At 52.6% G+C, this 14,441-nt stretch overlaps 1 protein-coding gene across 1 annotated transcript in view; it reads right to left on the bottom strand.

Moving 5' to 3' along the window:
* DLGAP3 (DLG associated protein 3) overlaps window positions 1–14,441 on the bottom strand; it is a 58,737-nt gene that overhangs the window by 28,859 nt on the left and 15,437 nt on the right. Inside the window, exons 2-5 of the mRNA XM_045548303.1 lie at window positions 8,823–8,905; window positions 6,187–7,344; window positions 1,971–2,179; window positions 1,567–1,639 (exon numbers count right to left, since the gene is read on the bottom strand). Coding sequence (XP_045404259.1) covers window positions 1,567–1,639; window positions 1,971–2,179; window positions 6,187–7,293 — 1,389 coding nt within the window. The 5' untranslated portion in view covers window positions 7,294–7,344; window positions 8,823–8,905. The remainder of the gene's footprint in view (window positions 1–1,566; window positions 1,640–1,970; window positions 2,180–6,186; window positions 7,345–8,822; window positions 8,906–14,441) is intronic.

Genomic DNA, 14,441 nt, shown 5'->3' with positions numbered 1-14,441 from the left:
GCAGTGGGGGTGGTGAGGAGTGGTGGGATCCTGGATATATTTTGAAGGTGGGACTAACAGGATTTGCTGAAGGACCAGCTGTGATTTGTAAGCGAGAGAGAAAGGACTGAAGCCAGACTTCAGGCTTTTAGACCAGAGCTCCTGGAAGGATAAAGTTGCCATTATTGAAAATGGAGAAGACAGTGCAGCAATTGGCGGTGGGAGGGGAGTGGGTAATCAGCAGTTTAGTTTGGACATCTTGAGTTGGAGATGTCTACTGGACATCCAAGTGAGATTTCAATACACACCCACATATACATGCCTGGCATTTTATGGGAGGGTTTGGGCTGGAGACATGCCTTTAGGAGTCACCAGGCTCTCAGAAATACTCAAAGCCATGAGCCAGGATGAGATCACCTAAGGAGTAGGTGTAGAAGCCTAGGGCCTGAGCCCTGGGACAACTCCAGCGTTTCGATCCTGGGGAGTTGTAGAGGAACCCGAGACACACGGCGAATAAGCAGCACGGGAAAACAATCTAGGAGAATGTAGAGGGGGTAGTGCCCCAAAGCCTGCTGACTGAGGTGTTTCAGGAAGGAGAGAGCCATCAGCTGTGTTAGATGTTGCTGATGGCTCAAGTAAAATGAGGACTGAGCATTAACTAGTGGGGTTAGCAACGCAGGCTGGTCTGGTATGAAAAGAGAGCCGTCCAACCCGATTGCCTGGTCCAGGCCGTGGAACAAAGGAACACTGAGAGACTGCAGCAGCGAACAATGGGAGCCGGTGTGGACAGTCTTTTGCGTTGCTCTTTCCCCCCAGCAAACAGCAAAAATAGCTAACCTTTATTGAGTGCTGGCCATGTGCCAAGAACACTATTAGGATGCCTATTTTTAAATAGGGAAAGTGGGGCTCAAAAAAGTCAAGGAACTCACCCCAGGTCACCCAGCTGGTAAGGAGCTGAGGCAGAATTCAAACCCATCTCATGAGTTTAATTATTAAACTGCACTGCCTCCATTTAATTAAGAGGAAAATCTACACTTAGGTAGGGAACTCACATTTATAAAATACCAGTTTTGGACCAAGTACTTTGTGTTTGCATACATTTTCTCACTGAACTCTCGCAAAATCCTTGTGAAATAACTATCGCTACTACTGCCATTTTACAGATGAGACATGGGGTATCTTGCTGGTGGTCCTGCAGGATAGAGGGGGTGGGGGCAGAACTCAGGGCCGATCAGCTCTGAGACCACAGCATGACCCATGCCCTGTCTGCATGAATCAATCCTACCTTCCACATGGGGCGGGGCTGGGGGGAGCAGTCAGGCCTGGAGAGGGCTGGGGAGTCTCAGAGAACTGGTGTTGTCCTTAAGAGCTCAGCACTTTGAGGACACGTGGTGGGTTTTAAGGATGTGGTTCTCTGAGGTCCCCAGTCTGAGTCAGCTCCAGGGGTCCCAGGCAGGTTTCCCAGTTCCCCCAGAGCCAGACCTGAGCTCTGTCCATAGGCAGAGCCTCTGGTTTTAAGGCCTGAGCTGAGGATGGGACTGAATGCCCCTCCTGCCCCTTCCTCCAGGTCTACCGGCCTCTCCCTACCTGTCCAGTGGTGAGGGAACGGCTGTAGCCAGGGATGGAGCTCCGGGGGTGGATCCGGGGTGGGACACAGCAGCTGGAAAAGGTCAAAATCCCAGAGTGAGAACAGTGGACTGCTAGGACGTGGGAGGAGGAGGAGGATGACAGCACTGGGGCCCCTGAGCAGGTTCTATTCCCCAGAACCCCCAAACAGAGATTTCCCCAGGAGACTCTGGGAAATGAGACTCCCCCCAAGAGTCACTCCGACCGGGACCATCACCAGGGACCTCCCCTTTATATGGGGCAGTGAGACACCCCAGTTGAACCCTAAGCCGGGCCACCCGGCAGGGGCCCAGTCTACACACATCTCCTTCAAGAACCCAGGATCAGCTCCCAGAACCCCCACCGGCAGCCCTCCCAGTCCTTACTTGATCCTGGCCTGGTCCACGCTGGAGGAGCGGCGGGTGGTGAAGCGGCGGGGGGCGACTGCTTTGGGAGATGTCTTGGGGCTGCCGTCGGAGTCTCCGCTCTCCTCATCCCCCATGGCTTTGATGTAACTGCCGCTCCGCATCCTGCGGCAGGGGATCTCCCCATCCTTGCCACCAGTGGGGTAACCCCCCCAATCATCTTGCGGCACCTGCAGGGACAGGGGCCTCTGTCTCTGAGACACGTCCCTAGCAAAGCTAGAGGCCAGGACTATCTTCTCCACGGCCAGTGGGGGGCGCTCTGCCCAGCTTGAGCAGGCCTCACTCAGGAGCATGCAACCGTGGAGCAGGAGCTGGGGGTCTCAGGCCGTCCCCCTCTCTCACAAAGAGATGCCTCATCATCCTCCATGGCCCCTTTGCCACTTAACTGAGGGCCACCTGGAGAGTCTTAGGGAGTGACATGCCAGGCACCAAGAGGTTGAAGATCAGGGCCAAAGTGACCTGTGTTGATCCCACCCCCAGCCATGAGGCATCCTCTGACCTCAGTCACCTCTTACCCTCCTTCTCAATCATCCCATTAACACACTCACATTCCAAATCCTTCGACTGCCCCCTCCCCTGTGAGGAGCCGCAGAGGTTTGACGCAGGGCAGTGACATTGGATTTGGGTTTCAGAGCCAGCGCTCTGACAGTCCAAACAGAGGCTGCACTGCGGAGGGCCAGAGCAGGGCAGGGGCTCAAGTGGTGGGAGGAAGACCAATTAGGAGGCTGATGCTGTTATCCAGGCAAGAGATGATGAGGCCTAAATTAAGACGATGACGATGAGGGGGAAGAGGAGATGGGAATGAGAGGTGTTGAGGAGCATCAGTGAGCCTGATTAGACGTGGGGGATGAGGGGGCGGGAGGATGCCTGCCAGGCTGCCGGCTGAGGACCTGGCGGGGCACGGGTGCTGCTGCTCGCTGAGCCCCAGGGCCCCGGGGAAACCGGCCTGGGGAAAGGCGATGGGGTCAGGGTTGAGCACCTTGAGTTTCGCATGGGACTGTCAAGCAGGTGGCTGGATGTTTGGTTTTGCAGTTCAGTGGGGATTCAGGGCTGGAAGCAGACGTGTGGGAGTCGTGGGGTGCAGCTGGACCCATAGGAGTGAATGAGGCAGCCCAGGGGAAAGAAGAAACAGAGCTGAGAGATCCGCTGACATTTAAAAAAGGACTGCGAAGAAAGGAAGAGGAGCCTGTGGAGTCACCTGAGAAGGAGTGGGCAGAGGGTAGGAGGGAAGCCAGGAAAATGCCATGTCATAGAAACAGGAGACATTTCAAGAATAAAAGGAGTCGATTATGTCAAATGCCACAGTGCGTTCAGAGGTTAGTAACTCAGGCTCAGGAGTTAGAAGATCCATGTGCAAATTCTGGCCCCTTCTCTTGAGAGTTAGGTGAACTTGAGCAAAACCCATTAACCACTAAGCGTCAGTTTTCTTGTCTGTGAGTCGGCGATGATAATTATACCTACACCAGAGGGGTAGCGGGCAAGACAAAGGAGCAGGACATAAGAAGTGCTCAATAAATGTTAACTACTATTATAAGCATTGAAAGGTGCCTTTTGAGGCCAGCTCTCAAAAGACCACTGGTGACCACTGCCAGGGCACTTCAGTGACGGGGGGTGTGAGGACTGAAGGGATGTGAAGAAGAGCTTGGGTGTGCAGGGAAGATGGGACATGTGGAGGGGAGGGGGCGTTGAGGAAAGACTTTTTAGGATGAAAGTGGCTTCGGGCATGTTTTCAGGATGCAGGAAAGAGCCAGTAAAGATAGTCTTTAAGCATGGGAGGAGGGGGACAGTCCAGGGATGGAGGGGTCCCAAGGAGAGGGACCTGGGTGGGGGATCAGCCTGGGATGGGTGGCCACAGCTTTTCCTCTGAGCCAGGGAAGAGGAAGAGGGTGGCTGGGGACCCAGATGAGTCTCAAGGGGCAGAGACAGGGAGCTGGGGGAGCCCTGGTATCGGCCCTGCACTGTGAAGAATGAGGGGTAGGCGAAGGCGTGGGTGAGTGCGTGGGGGAGGTGGGGAGGATTTAAAACCCTTGTTGTGAAGAATGGGTTAAATGGGGTAGGGAGGGGTGCTCCACTGGGGCCATGCCTCGGGGACAGTATAGGGTTCAGGGGAGGGGTGGGCACTCTGGGGGTGAGGCTAGGCAAGGAGACAGAGATCAGTGTGAGAATGGGGACCCAGGGATGGGGCCCCAAGAAGGAACCCACAGGGAGGAACAGGGCTCAGCAAGGGCCTGGGGCTCCATGGGAAGATGGGAACCCAGAAAGGCGAGGCTCTGGGAGGGAACAAGGGCTCAGAGTGGAAAGAGGGATTCTGGAAGAGGTAAGGGAGAGAAACAGGGCCTCAACATGGGATTGAGAGTCCCAACCAAGACGCACAGTCAGATGGGGCCAGCCTCTGCTGCCCTGGAGCCAGGGGAGCAGGACGCTATCTGGAGGGTCCCTGCAGCCCTTTGGGTCTCCCCATGTGGGCCCAGACTTCTCAGTCCTAAAATGCGCTGGAGCCCCAGACCCTGAGGGATCATTCCTCTTGCCCATACGCCACAGAGAGAGCGGCCAGCAGATGGGACAGCCAGGGCACGTTCTGCCACACTGCAGGCTCCCACTCCGTAGCCACTGCAGAGCTCCTAGCTCCTTTGCAGGGCACTGTGAGGTGCATGTTAAAAAGGAAGCCCCCAGGGAGGTCAGGGCAGCCCTGGAGAAGCAGCAGGGAGCAGTGGAATGGCGGCACACCTTCAGCAAGGGCTCAGTCACAGGGGAGGAGGTGGGTGTTCCTCCCTGGACCCTTCAATTCTCAGCTTAGAGCACCTCCCTACCCAGGGAGGGGGCAATCCAAGGCCAACCCACAAGTCCTGAATCCCAGAAGTCTCTCCTGTTTCCACTGTGGCCCTATGTGTTCCCTTGGGCTTTTGTGGGTTCCCCAAGAAAGCCCCAACTTGTGCATAACCTACCCAACAAAACCAATGACACCCCGAAGACACATGCCATCTCAATTCTCCTTATCTTTGGACATGCTGTAGTCTCTTCCTGACACCTTTAATATGCACTCAACTAACTCCGACTCCTCCACTGAGATTCAGCTCAGGGGACACTCCTCCCAGAAGGTGTTCCTTCCAAGCAATCCCTGGCCACCATCACCCCAGGGGGCGAGGTTCCTCCTCTGTGTCCCCACAGTGCCCAGGGCTCTCTCCTATCATAGCCTCATCACACTCTATTCCACCCACTTCCTCATCTCCCCTCTAAACTGTGAGCTCCTCACAAGCAGCATCTGTGTCTTCATCTTTGTACCCCAGGAAATGCCCACTGAATGAATGAATGTGTATTAACTACACAGAATGTGAGTTTGGGGGATAATCCAAAATCTGCTGGACCTCCAGAACTTGTACTGATTTTTCCTCCCAAAACTACAGTGTGGGCTGGATAAGGCTGGGAGGAAGGGTCCATAAGTAGGGACTAAAGCTCCTAGCTTCACCTGCAGTGACTACAGAGGTGGTAAGACAGGACAAGAACAGCATGCCAGCTGTCACCTGCACCATCCCTCCCAGGAGGCCCTGCCTGGAGTTACACCAAGGCTCGGCCTCCAGTGTGTCCCCCAGCCTAGGGAAACCCACGGGCCAGGCCCCCAGGGCTTCTTCCACAGCTATATGGGCTGCCCCACCACAGGTCCCCCAGAAAGACAAACCCCAGCAGAGGCACATTCTGGAAGCAACTGACCTTCATATTCAAGCAACATCTGTACCACCTAGATTTGAGCAGAAAAGAAGTCTGGAGAAGCCCTTGAGGCAGGAGAACTGCTTTCCAACTGCTGCCCTCCAATCTTGAGGGCAGCTATGGCCAGGGAGCACTGCACTACCCCATCCACTGCCCACCCTCAACTTCATGCTGCCTCCAGCCTCATAAGACGGAGAGCAGAATGGCTTGTCCAAAACAGTAGGTCAAGGGGAAGCCTTCCTGGCACTGACATACGTGATCAGAATAGAAGGGTCCCCCTCACTGCACAATGGGGAAACTGAGGCCCCCAAAGGTGCTCAGGGTGACAAAGCAAGGCAGGACAGAGCCTCCCTGCTTCCAGGCCCTCCATCACAGGGACAGCTGGCTCCCACCCAACCCTTTCCATTGCTCCCTGGGTGACAAGACTGTTGAGGGCTGAGGACCCTGTTTCCCACCCCCACCAAAGCCTCACCTGCAGATAGTGATAAGTCCTGGCTTTGGCCTTGGCCTCTGGACCCAGGAGCCCCTTGGTTGGCCCGGCCCCTGGGTAGCCATCCCGGCCCTGGCCGACCATCATGGTATGCCAGGCACTTCGCTTGACCGATTGTCCATCCAGTGACATGGACATGCCAGTGCAGGCCAGGCAGCGGCCTTCTGACCCGCCTGAGCGTCCCTTGAAGCTCAAGTCCCGGTAGGACCCATCCGGAGCCTCCAGGCAGAAGGGACCACCAGGCTCCCCAGGGGGCCTCCCACCCGCCAGGAAGCCGCTGTCACTGTCCAAGTTGTCATCGGAGCTCCACCAGCCTGTGGACTTGGCCTGGTGCCGCCCGTCCCCCTTGCGGTCCTTGCTCTTGCTCCTCTTGCCGTGCCGGGACTGGTGGTGGTGGTGGTGGTGGTGGTGATGGTGGTGGTGGGAGGTGTGGGGGCCTCCAGAGCCTGGGCCAGGGTAGCTGTCTCCTCCAGAGCCGCCTCTTCCCTCAGCCTTGGGCCCGTTATAGTCCCGCTTCCCGGGCGCCTCCAGAGAGTGGGACTTGGCAAAGAGCTTCTGAACAGAGTGAACCAGGTGCCGGATGCGGCTCGGGCTCTCGCTGCGGGGCTCTGGGGCAGTGCCAGACCCCGGCCCTGGCCCGGGCCCAGCCCCTGCCGGACCTCGCTGGTATGGTAGCGTGTGGAAGCCATCTTGCTGAACTGGCAACTGCTTTTCAAACTGATCCAGGAGCGTAGGAGGCAGGCGGGGGGCACCCTTGCCCTGTGGGTGGCCCACACAGTCTTCACAGGTATCAAAGGGGCCCTGGCCGGGGTACATCCTGGGGAAGGTGCTGGAACCCCCCCCAACCCCGGCCCCCCCTGGTCCTCCCTCAGGGCCTACCGACGGCCCTTCACTCAGGCTCAGAGGCCCTTCGGGAGAAAGTTGTCCCAGGCCAGCTCTCGGGGCACAGAAGCGGGGCTCGGTGGAGAAGGCCTCCCTGGAGCCCAGCAGGTACGGGGCCCTGGCAGCTGGGCCCACGTCCATATGCTGCTGGTCAGCAAAGCGGGCTGGGCGGGGATGGCTGCCTCGGTCGCCATGGTAACCCCTCATGGCCTCAGCAAAGGCTCTTCATAGTGGTGGGGGCCAGGCCCCAGGAACCTCCTGGAAAAACAGGGAGGAAAGGGATTCGAATTGAACAACAAACCACTTCACCTAAAACCATCTTGTATTAGGCATTCTTGTATTGCTTTAGGTAATGCATATCAATTTATTGTGAGTAATTGTACTATCTTTCCACAAATGGGCTAAAAAAGTCCTTAAAACAGTCATAATAGACAAAGACACTCACAAGGGCACCAAATGATCCCATCATTCATCAAATGCCGCAAATTTGATAAATACTTATTCGCAAGAGGAAATGCCCTCAGCCGACTGGGTTTTTAAATATCCTCAGATTATCATTATCAAAAACAAAAAGATACCCAAGCAGACATACAAAATATTCAAAGAAACCTGTCATTAGGTGAACTAGATTTTCACAAGCTGGCTCTAGGCAAACAGAGCCAGAGCCACACCTCTGCCCAACCCTTACCCCACAACCCACAGCTCCAGGAGCCAGGCCTCGGGGTCACAGCTCCCAGACGCAGTGACCAAAGAGAACGCTGGACTGAAATCTACATATCCAGCACCATTCTGCAGAAAATCCCTCCCCTTCCTTCCACGCCCTGTTCCTTCCATCTGGCTGCAGGCTCATTCTCCCTCCCTGAGATAGGAAGGAAAACCTGAGATGACTTCTCCTCCTGCCCCTTTGGGGTTCCAGATTTTCGCCAGTGGACTCTCCCCTTTTGCCTTTTACCCCCCAACACACACACACCCACCACTCACATTCCACTGGGGGTGCGGGAGCCATGGAGGGAAGAAATGCCACAATGAGGAACAACGGTGGCGATACAAGGTAGCATCTGAATCCTAAACTGGGATTGGGACCCAGGAGTTCCTCCTCCCAGGAGCACTGGGCTGGCAAGGCAGGAAAGTGTTGGAGAAAAAGATCTGGAACCAGTGCCCCTGGCCCCCATCCCAGGCTTGCCAAGACTACAGGACCGAGAGGTCAGCTCTCAGCAAGAGCTGCCTCCAATCAGGACTCCAGGAGCTGCCAGGACAGGAGCTACGGCAGGAGGGGGTGACAGCAGGAGGGACAGGGACAGAGGAGCTGGCAGACGGCGCCCTCGCTCATCCCAGACCAGGCTCCTGGGCCATCTGCTGACTAGGAGGGGATGACAGCCTCAAAGACTCCAGACAGCAGCACCTCCGATACTCATTCTCCCTTTCTCCCCACCGCCACCTCCCCACACCCACCCTGTTTCAGGCTTCCTCCAGATCCTGCTCACAGCTCATCTCCTACTATTTCCCGAGCACTTGTTATGTACCCGATACCATGCATACCTCATATTCTCTAATCTCGCTGAAATCCTGTAAGGTAGATATTATCCACACTTACCCATGAGAAAATTGAGCTTCAAATGGTGAGGTCACAAAGCCAGTAAGTGGATGAGTCACTTTGAATCAAGATTCAAACCCAAGTTATTCTGATTTGAGAACCTGAGTCTAATCCCCATCTCTTAGACTCTCCCATCACTCACCATCCGGGGTGTCCCATCCTTGATGTCAGGATCCCCACCGCCAGGCAGAATCCTAACTTCAGAAGGCTCAGGACCACTGGCTCCTGACAGAAAAGAAAAGGAGGATAAGGAAAGGGGGAAAGAGATTCTCTCAGAGTCCTCAGAGGTCTCAGGGTCTCTAGCCTTGACAGTTTCCCTTCCCAACCCCCCAAACCAGGACTGATTGGATCCCCCATGATGCAGAGCCTTTGGACCCCCAGGGGAATGAAGTTGGCTTCATTATGCAAATGTATGCAAATGAGCTTACAGGTTGGACTACCTCCAACTGCAGGTGTCTGTGTGATCTGTCCGTGGTGCTGAGCCACTGCATTTTCATTGCCCTCACATACGATTCCATTCCACAATTTGTTGAGCAGCTACCATAAGCAAGACTCTGAGTGAGAAGTGTATAGAGGTGATTTAAGTGTGGTCCCTGTCCTCAAGGGGTTTATAGTCTAATAGGGGAACAACTTCTCACGTGACGGAGTTATTTCAGACTGCTATATTTTTGCACAAGCTGTTCCCTCCACCTAGAATCTCCTTTCATCCACCCCCAAGCCCTCCCCCTGGCTAACACTTACTCATACTAAGCCCCACCTTCCCTTGAAGACTTTCTGTACTCTTATTCTGGGTAATGCCTCTCTATTGGGCTTTTATAACACCCTGGGTGGCCCCATGAAAGCAGCTCTCACACTGCATTGAAATGGTCTGTTTCAGTTTCTGTCTCCCCAACTAGAATGTGGTCTCCTGCAGGACAGGAGCCAAGTTCTGTTCACCTCTGAATCTCCAGCACCTAACTCAGGGCTTTGCCCAGAGCTGGTCCTTAATAAATGTTCACTAAGCAGGTGAATAAATGACTGTGCTGGATGAGATCAGATTCAATAGAGGGAAATCAAGGAGGACTTCCTAGAGAAGACAGCGTTTGAGACGAAGTACAAGATGGCTGTGTGTTCCACAGATGAAGGTGGAGGGGGAGAGGAAAGAGTAAGCACAAGGCAGAAGGGAATTCTGAGGGGTGGGCTGGGAGAGATCGAGCAGATAGTTGGGGTTTGGCAAACAGTGGGAAGAGGAGAGAGAAAGCCAGGAAGAAAGACGACTCTGAAGTTTGCAGCAGCCGTGACTAGAAGACTAATGATGCCATTATTAGACACGGGATGTCAGGAAGAAGCACTAGCTTTGCAAGCATGATTAATAGTGGTGGAAGAGACACAGTCAGACATCAGGAAGAACTTCCTGACCCTGAGGGATATGAGACAATGAAGAAGATTGTGGAGTCTCCTGGGAATCTTCCATAGCGGAGCGGGTGAGACATGCTCACCCCATGGCCAACCCTGGCCTGGACAGAAGAAGCTGTTGGTTATCTTGTCTGGAGAAAGACTGGGATGACCTCACAGATAGCAACTGCCTGGCTCTAGATGACAATTCTTCTTCATTGCCCTTCTCTCGGGAAAGAGGGGACTTTAGACCAAGATGGCCTCTTGAGCAGTTGTTCAAAAAGCACTTGGAAGCATCTCCCCACCTTGGAAAGAAGCTTTGATGACCTGGCCTTTCATCCATGGCATGCTCCTCTCCTGTCCCGGGGAGGACCTGTGTCTGAGGCTCACAACACAAAACACCACTTTGGCAAAATCCCAGACCATCCTATTTGCTTTGTTTGTGGTCACATCAAGCTGGAACCTCACTGGACTTCCCAGCGGTGGACATTCCCAGGTGACCCTCTATCCCCTGCTTCACACAGTACTGTTGCCAAGCCACTGAGCTTTCATCAAGATCTTCTCAAACTTTGGTCTCTTTGACATCAATCCATGTTCTCCTAGCTCTAGTCTCAGAGGAGATGGGTCCCCATCATTGCTGATCTCCAGGCAGACCACCCCTGACTCCCTTAGGGCAGCATTGTCTAGTGGAAAAGCAGAGGCTCTGAGACCAGAAGGGATGTGACACCAGACAAGCTCTACCCTCTCTAAGCCTAATGATACCTGCTCACATATCTCCCAGGACTTTAATGAATATTGAATAATAAAATGCATACGAAACCACTTTTATAAACTCTAAAAGATTGTATACAGAATGGATATAAACCCTCAAGTGAAAGCTTTCTTTTGGATTTCCAAAATCCCCAGTGTCCAAATAATAAGCAAAATAATCAAATCCAAATTACTGGAGGCAAAGGATATCTGATTTATGGATTTCCTACAGAAAAGGTTCAGTTAATGACTATCTTCCTCCTATACATTATGCTTCACAATCCCATGTGAAGCATAATATATGCTTTTCTCCACCCACCTTCTCCCACCTAATGACTACACACAATCAATGGGAAGGAAAAACAAGTGAGGAGGGGACTAATAATCCCATCCACCACCAAATTTCTATGGATTTTGCTCCCTAAAGAGTAGATGTGTCCACTTATTTCCATATCCACCAAATCATTGTTTGGTGACTTGCTAAAACTCATTCCCAACCTCCTTTTCCCTTTCCCAGTCTCCCTTGTAAATAGAGGCCACATGATTCAGTTTTGGCTAAAGACATATACATAAAAATATGATGAAGGTTTCTGGAAAAGAGTTTGCCTTTGTGACCAAAGGGGTGAAGCTCGTTAGTGCCACCCTTTCTCCCCTTCGTTTTGGCTTGAATACAACCACAATGGCCGGAGCTAGGGCAGCTGCGTAGCCACCATGAGGGAAAGGCCTAGAGAACTGCAGAGATGTCAGTCCTGCCTGGCATCACTGAGCCACAGAACCAAAACAAGCCGTTGCCTTTCTTCAGGCCTAAATGTGATGAGGAATGAAATTCTCATTTAAACTACTGTTGGCCAGATTTTCTGTGGTATTTGCAGCAGAAAGCACCGCTAATGAATCCAACTGTCCCTCAGAACATCGTCTCCTGCCTGTTTGTCTGCAACAGTCTCCTAACTGGTCTCCCCGTTTCCGTTCTCCCCCCGCTCCAATCCAGATGATCATTTGGAAATGCAAATCTGATCATGTCACTTCTCTGCTTAAAACTCTTCACCGGTCCATTGATGTTCTTAGGATAAAATGCCTTAACCAGCCCAACAAGGCCCGCGGGGTCTGGCCCTTCCTACCTTTCCAACATCCTCTCACAACATGCTCCCCTTGCCTTCTCTGCCGCAGCCAGGCCAGTCTTTTGTCAGTCCCATGATCCCTCGCATCACGGGGCCTATTCCCCCTGTTGGGACAGCTTTTCCCACCCACCTCTGCCTTGCTAACTCCTACACACCCTTCAGATCTCGGCCCAGTTGGTTCTTCCTCCAGGAAGCTTTCTCTGGCCTCCCTGACTAGGTCAGATGCCCCTGCTGTTTGCTCTCAAGGCACCATGTACCTGGCTCTTAAATCATTACCATTTTAAATTCATGTGATTCCAAGACTGTGTGTCTCTCCCACTAGAATGGAAGTGCCACGTAAGAGCAGGGATTTTATCCATCTTATTCACTGCATTCTCCCCAGTCCCTAGAACAATGCTTAGCATTGGGCGAGTGTTTGTTGAGTGAATGTGATCCCACAAAGAACAAGATCCTTTCACCTGTGATATTCCAAAGTATAGATAATATTAGCTCCTCCCAGCTTACAGAAGAAGAAACCAAAGCTTGGAGAGGCTAAGTGACCTGCCCAAGGTCACACTGAGCTGATGTCAAAGCCAGAAGTCAAATCCAGTGTTGCCTGACTCAAACCCTTAGCTTTTCTCCTATCTGCATTGCCAGCCCAGTGAAGTCAAAACTTATTAAATGCTATTCTGAAATGAACACAGTAATGAAAGTGAATCTGGTTTCTTTTTTGAGAAAAAACAAAAAAGGAAACAAATAAAAATACCTCACACATATCACAGCCTCCAGAGCTAACCAGAGCTAACCAGAATGGTTTAACCTTTTCGCCTATGCAGTGAGCACTGAGTTTATACCAAGTCCAAGGTCAGATAAGTACAGAATAAAGGATGCTCCCAGAAGCCTTGTGACAACTCTGGGTCCCGGTGTTATTTCCCCCTTTTACTGCACTAAGTCATGTATCTACTACTCCAGGACAGAGAGGGCTGCCCAGATGGTGAACCTCTGGGCCAAGGGAAGCAGCCACTTTTGCAATTGCCTGTGGATTGGCTGGGAAGTGGGGAGCGAAGGAGTCTGGGAGGGTGCTGTGTGTGACAAATTCTTCTCTGATGCAGCTCAAATCTATCTGGGAATGGAAGAAGTGGCACAGATGCCGTCACCAAGAAATTACCCAATTTAGCACCAACTACACAATCCAGCAATTAGTTTCTTAAACCGGAACTTGCTGGGGGCTGCCAGGCTGGCGGGGTTGTTGTTACAAATCTCACTGGGAAACCAGCTGTGTAATTCGCCAGGAGGTTGTCACTGCCCCAAGCAATTACCTTCCAGAAAAAGAATGGAAAATGGGGGAAGGAAAAGGGCTGCCGAGGAAGGAGTCAGAGTGTTTTCTCTCCCTCTCCCCAGGGCCCTGCCCGGCCAGATCTGTTGGTTTTCCTTTTGTGAGACCCAGGCAACTCCCTGGATCAAAGCAGTTATTGGTGTGGACTCTTACATCAGACTATCTGGACTCAAACCCCTTTCTACTCACTTACTAGATGTGTATACTTGGGCAGGTGATTCTTCTCTCTTAACCTGTTTTCTCATCTGTAAAGTGGGGATAATATCAGAGCCATCATCAAGGTTCTAATGATGCGATGGTTACAAGGTAAAGCATATAAATCCCTTAGCACTGTACCTGGCACATGGTAAATACTCAATAAAGGCAGCTATCATTATTTGTACTTTTGTTTTTATTATTTCCTCCGTTGGTTTACAGCACAACCTTGGGGAGGTCATTTAATCTCTCCAGCCAATCATCTAAGACCAGAGGTACTCAGCTGGGGAAAAGATAAGTAGTTCTTCCTCAAGACTGTCCACATCTGGGCACCCAGGGATCCAGGTGTGTTTGACAAAGGCCAGTGTCTCAGAGGTTGACACAAACTGATGCCTTGGGCAAAGATAAAGATTTCAAAAATCAAATATTAGCTGATTCACTCCTTCCCCAGGAAACTGTCTGGGAGAGCCACAAGCTGGACACGATGGTCTAGACAACAGCAAAAGGGTGCAGCTGCCCTCTTGCTCGGGGTCAGCCCTGTCCAGTCCCCTCGTGGAGCCTATGAGGTCACACCCACACCGGTTCCAATGCAGCAGAACTTACAGCAAGTGAGGCCTAGAATTCATCTTGCTGCTGTCAGCCTGAGCTCCTCTAAGCCATGTGCACCCTTAGGATCCCAAAGTTTCAGGCTTTGCCTACCCACCCCCTCTCCCTATGTTGTCGGAACCAGTAGGGCCAGGGTTCTACCTCAGTTTCTCTATCCAGCCCTGCACGACCCTGTGACCTGACAGCAGCTTGGGTAAATGGGGGAGACGATGGGAGCCCTATGCAGAGCCTCTGACCTGCAGCTCACACTCCTGACTATTCACCTTGACCCACGGATAGGCATTCCTCCCCTGACTCCTCCCCTCTTCCTGCATCCGGTTCTGCCTGAGCCCCCTGAGCAATTTGACACTGACTTTGCCCAGATGCCCTTGGCAGAATCTCTGTAGCTGGGCTGGTGCCCTAG

The sequence above is a fragment of the Lemur catta genome, chromosome 3 (assembly GCF_020740605.2).
Source record: "Lemur catta isolate mLemCat1 chromosome 3, mLemCat1.pri, whole genome shotgun sequence".
NCBI classification, from domain to species: domain Eukaryota; kingdom Metazoa; phylum Chordata; class Mammalia; order Primates; family Lemuridae; genus Lemur; species Lemur catta.
The sequence above is the reverse complement of the archived record's forward strand: the minus strand, read 5'-3'. Positions and strand labels throughout refer to the sequence as shown.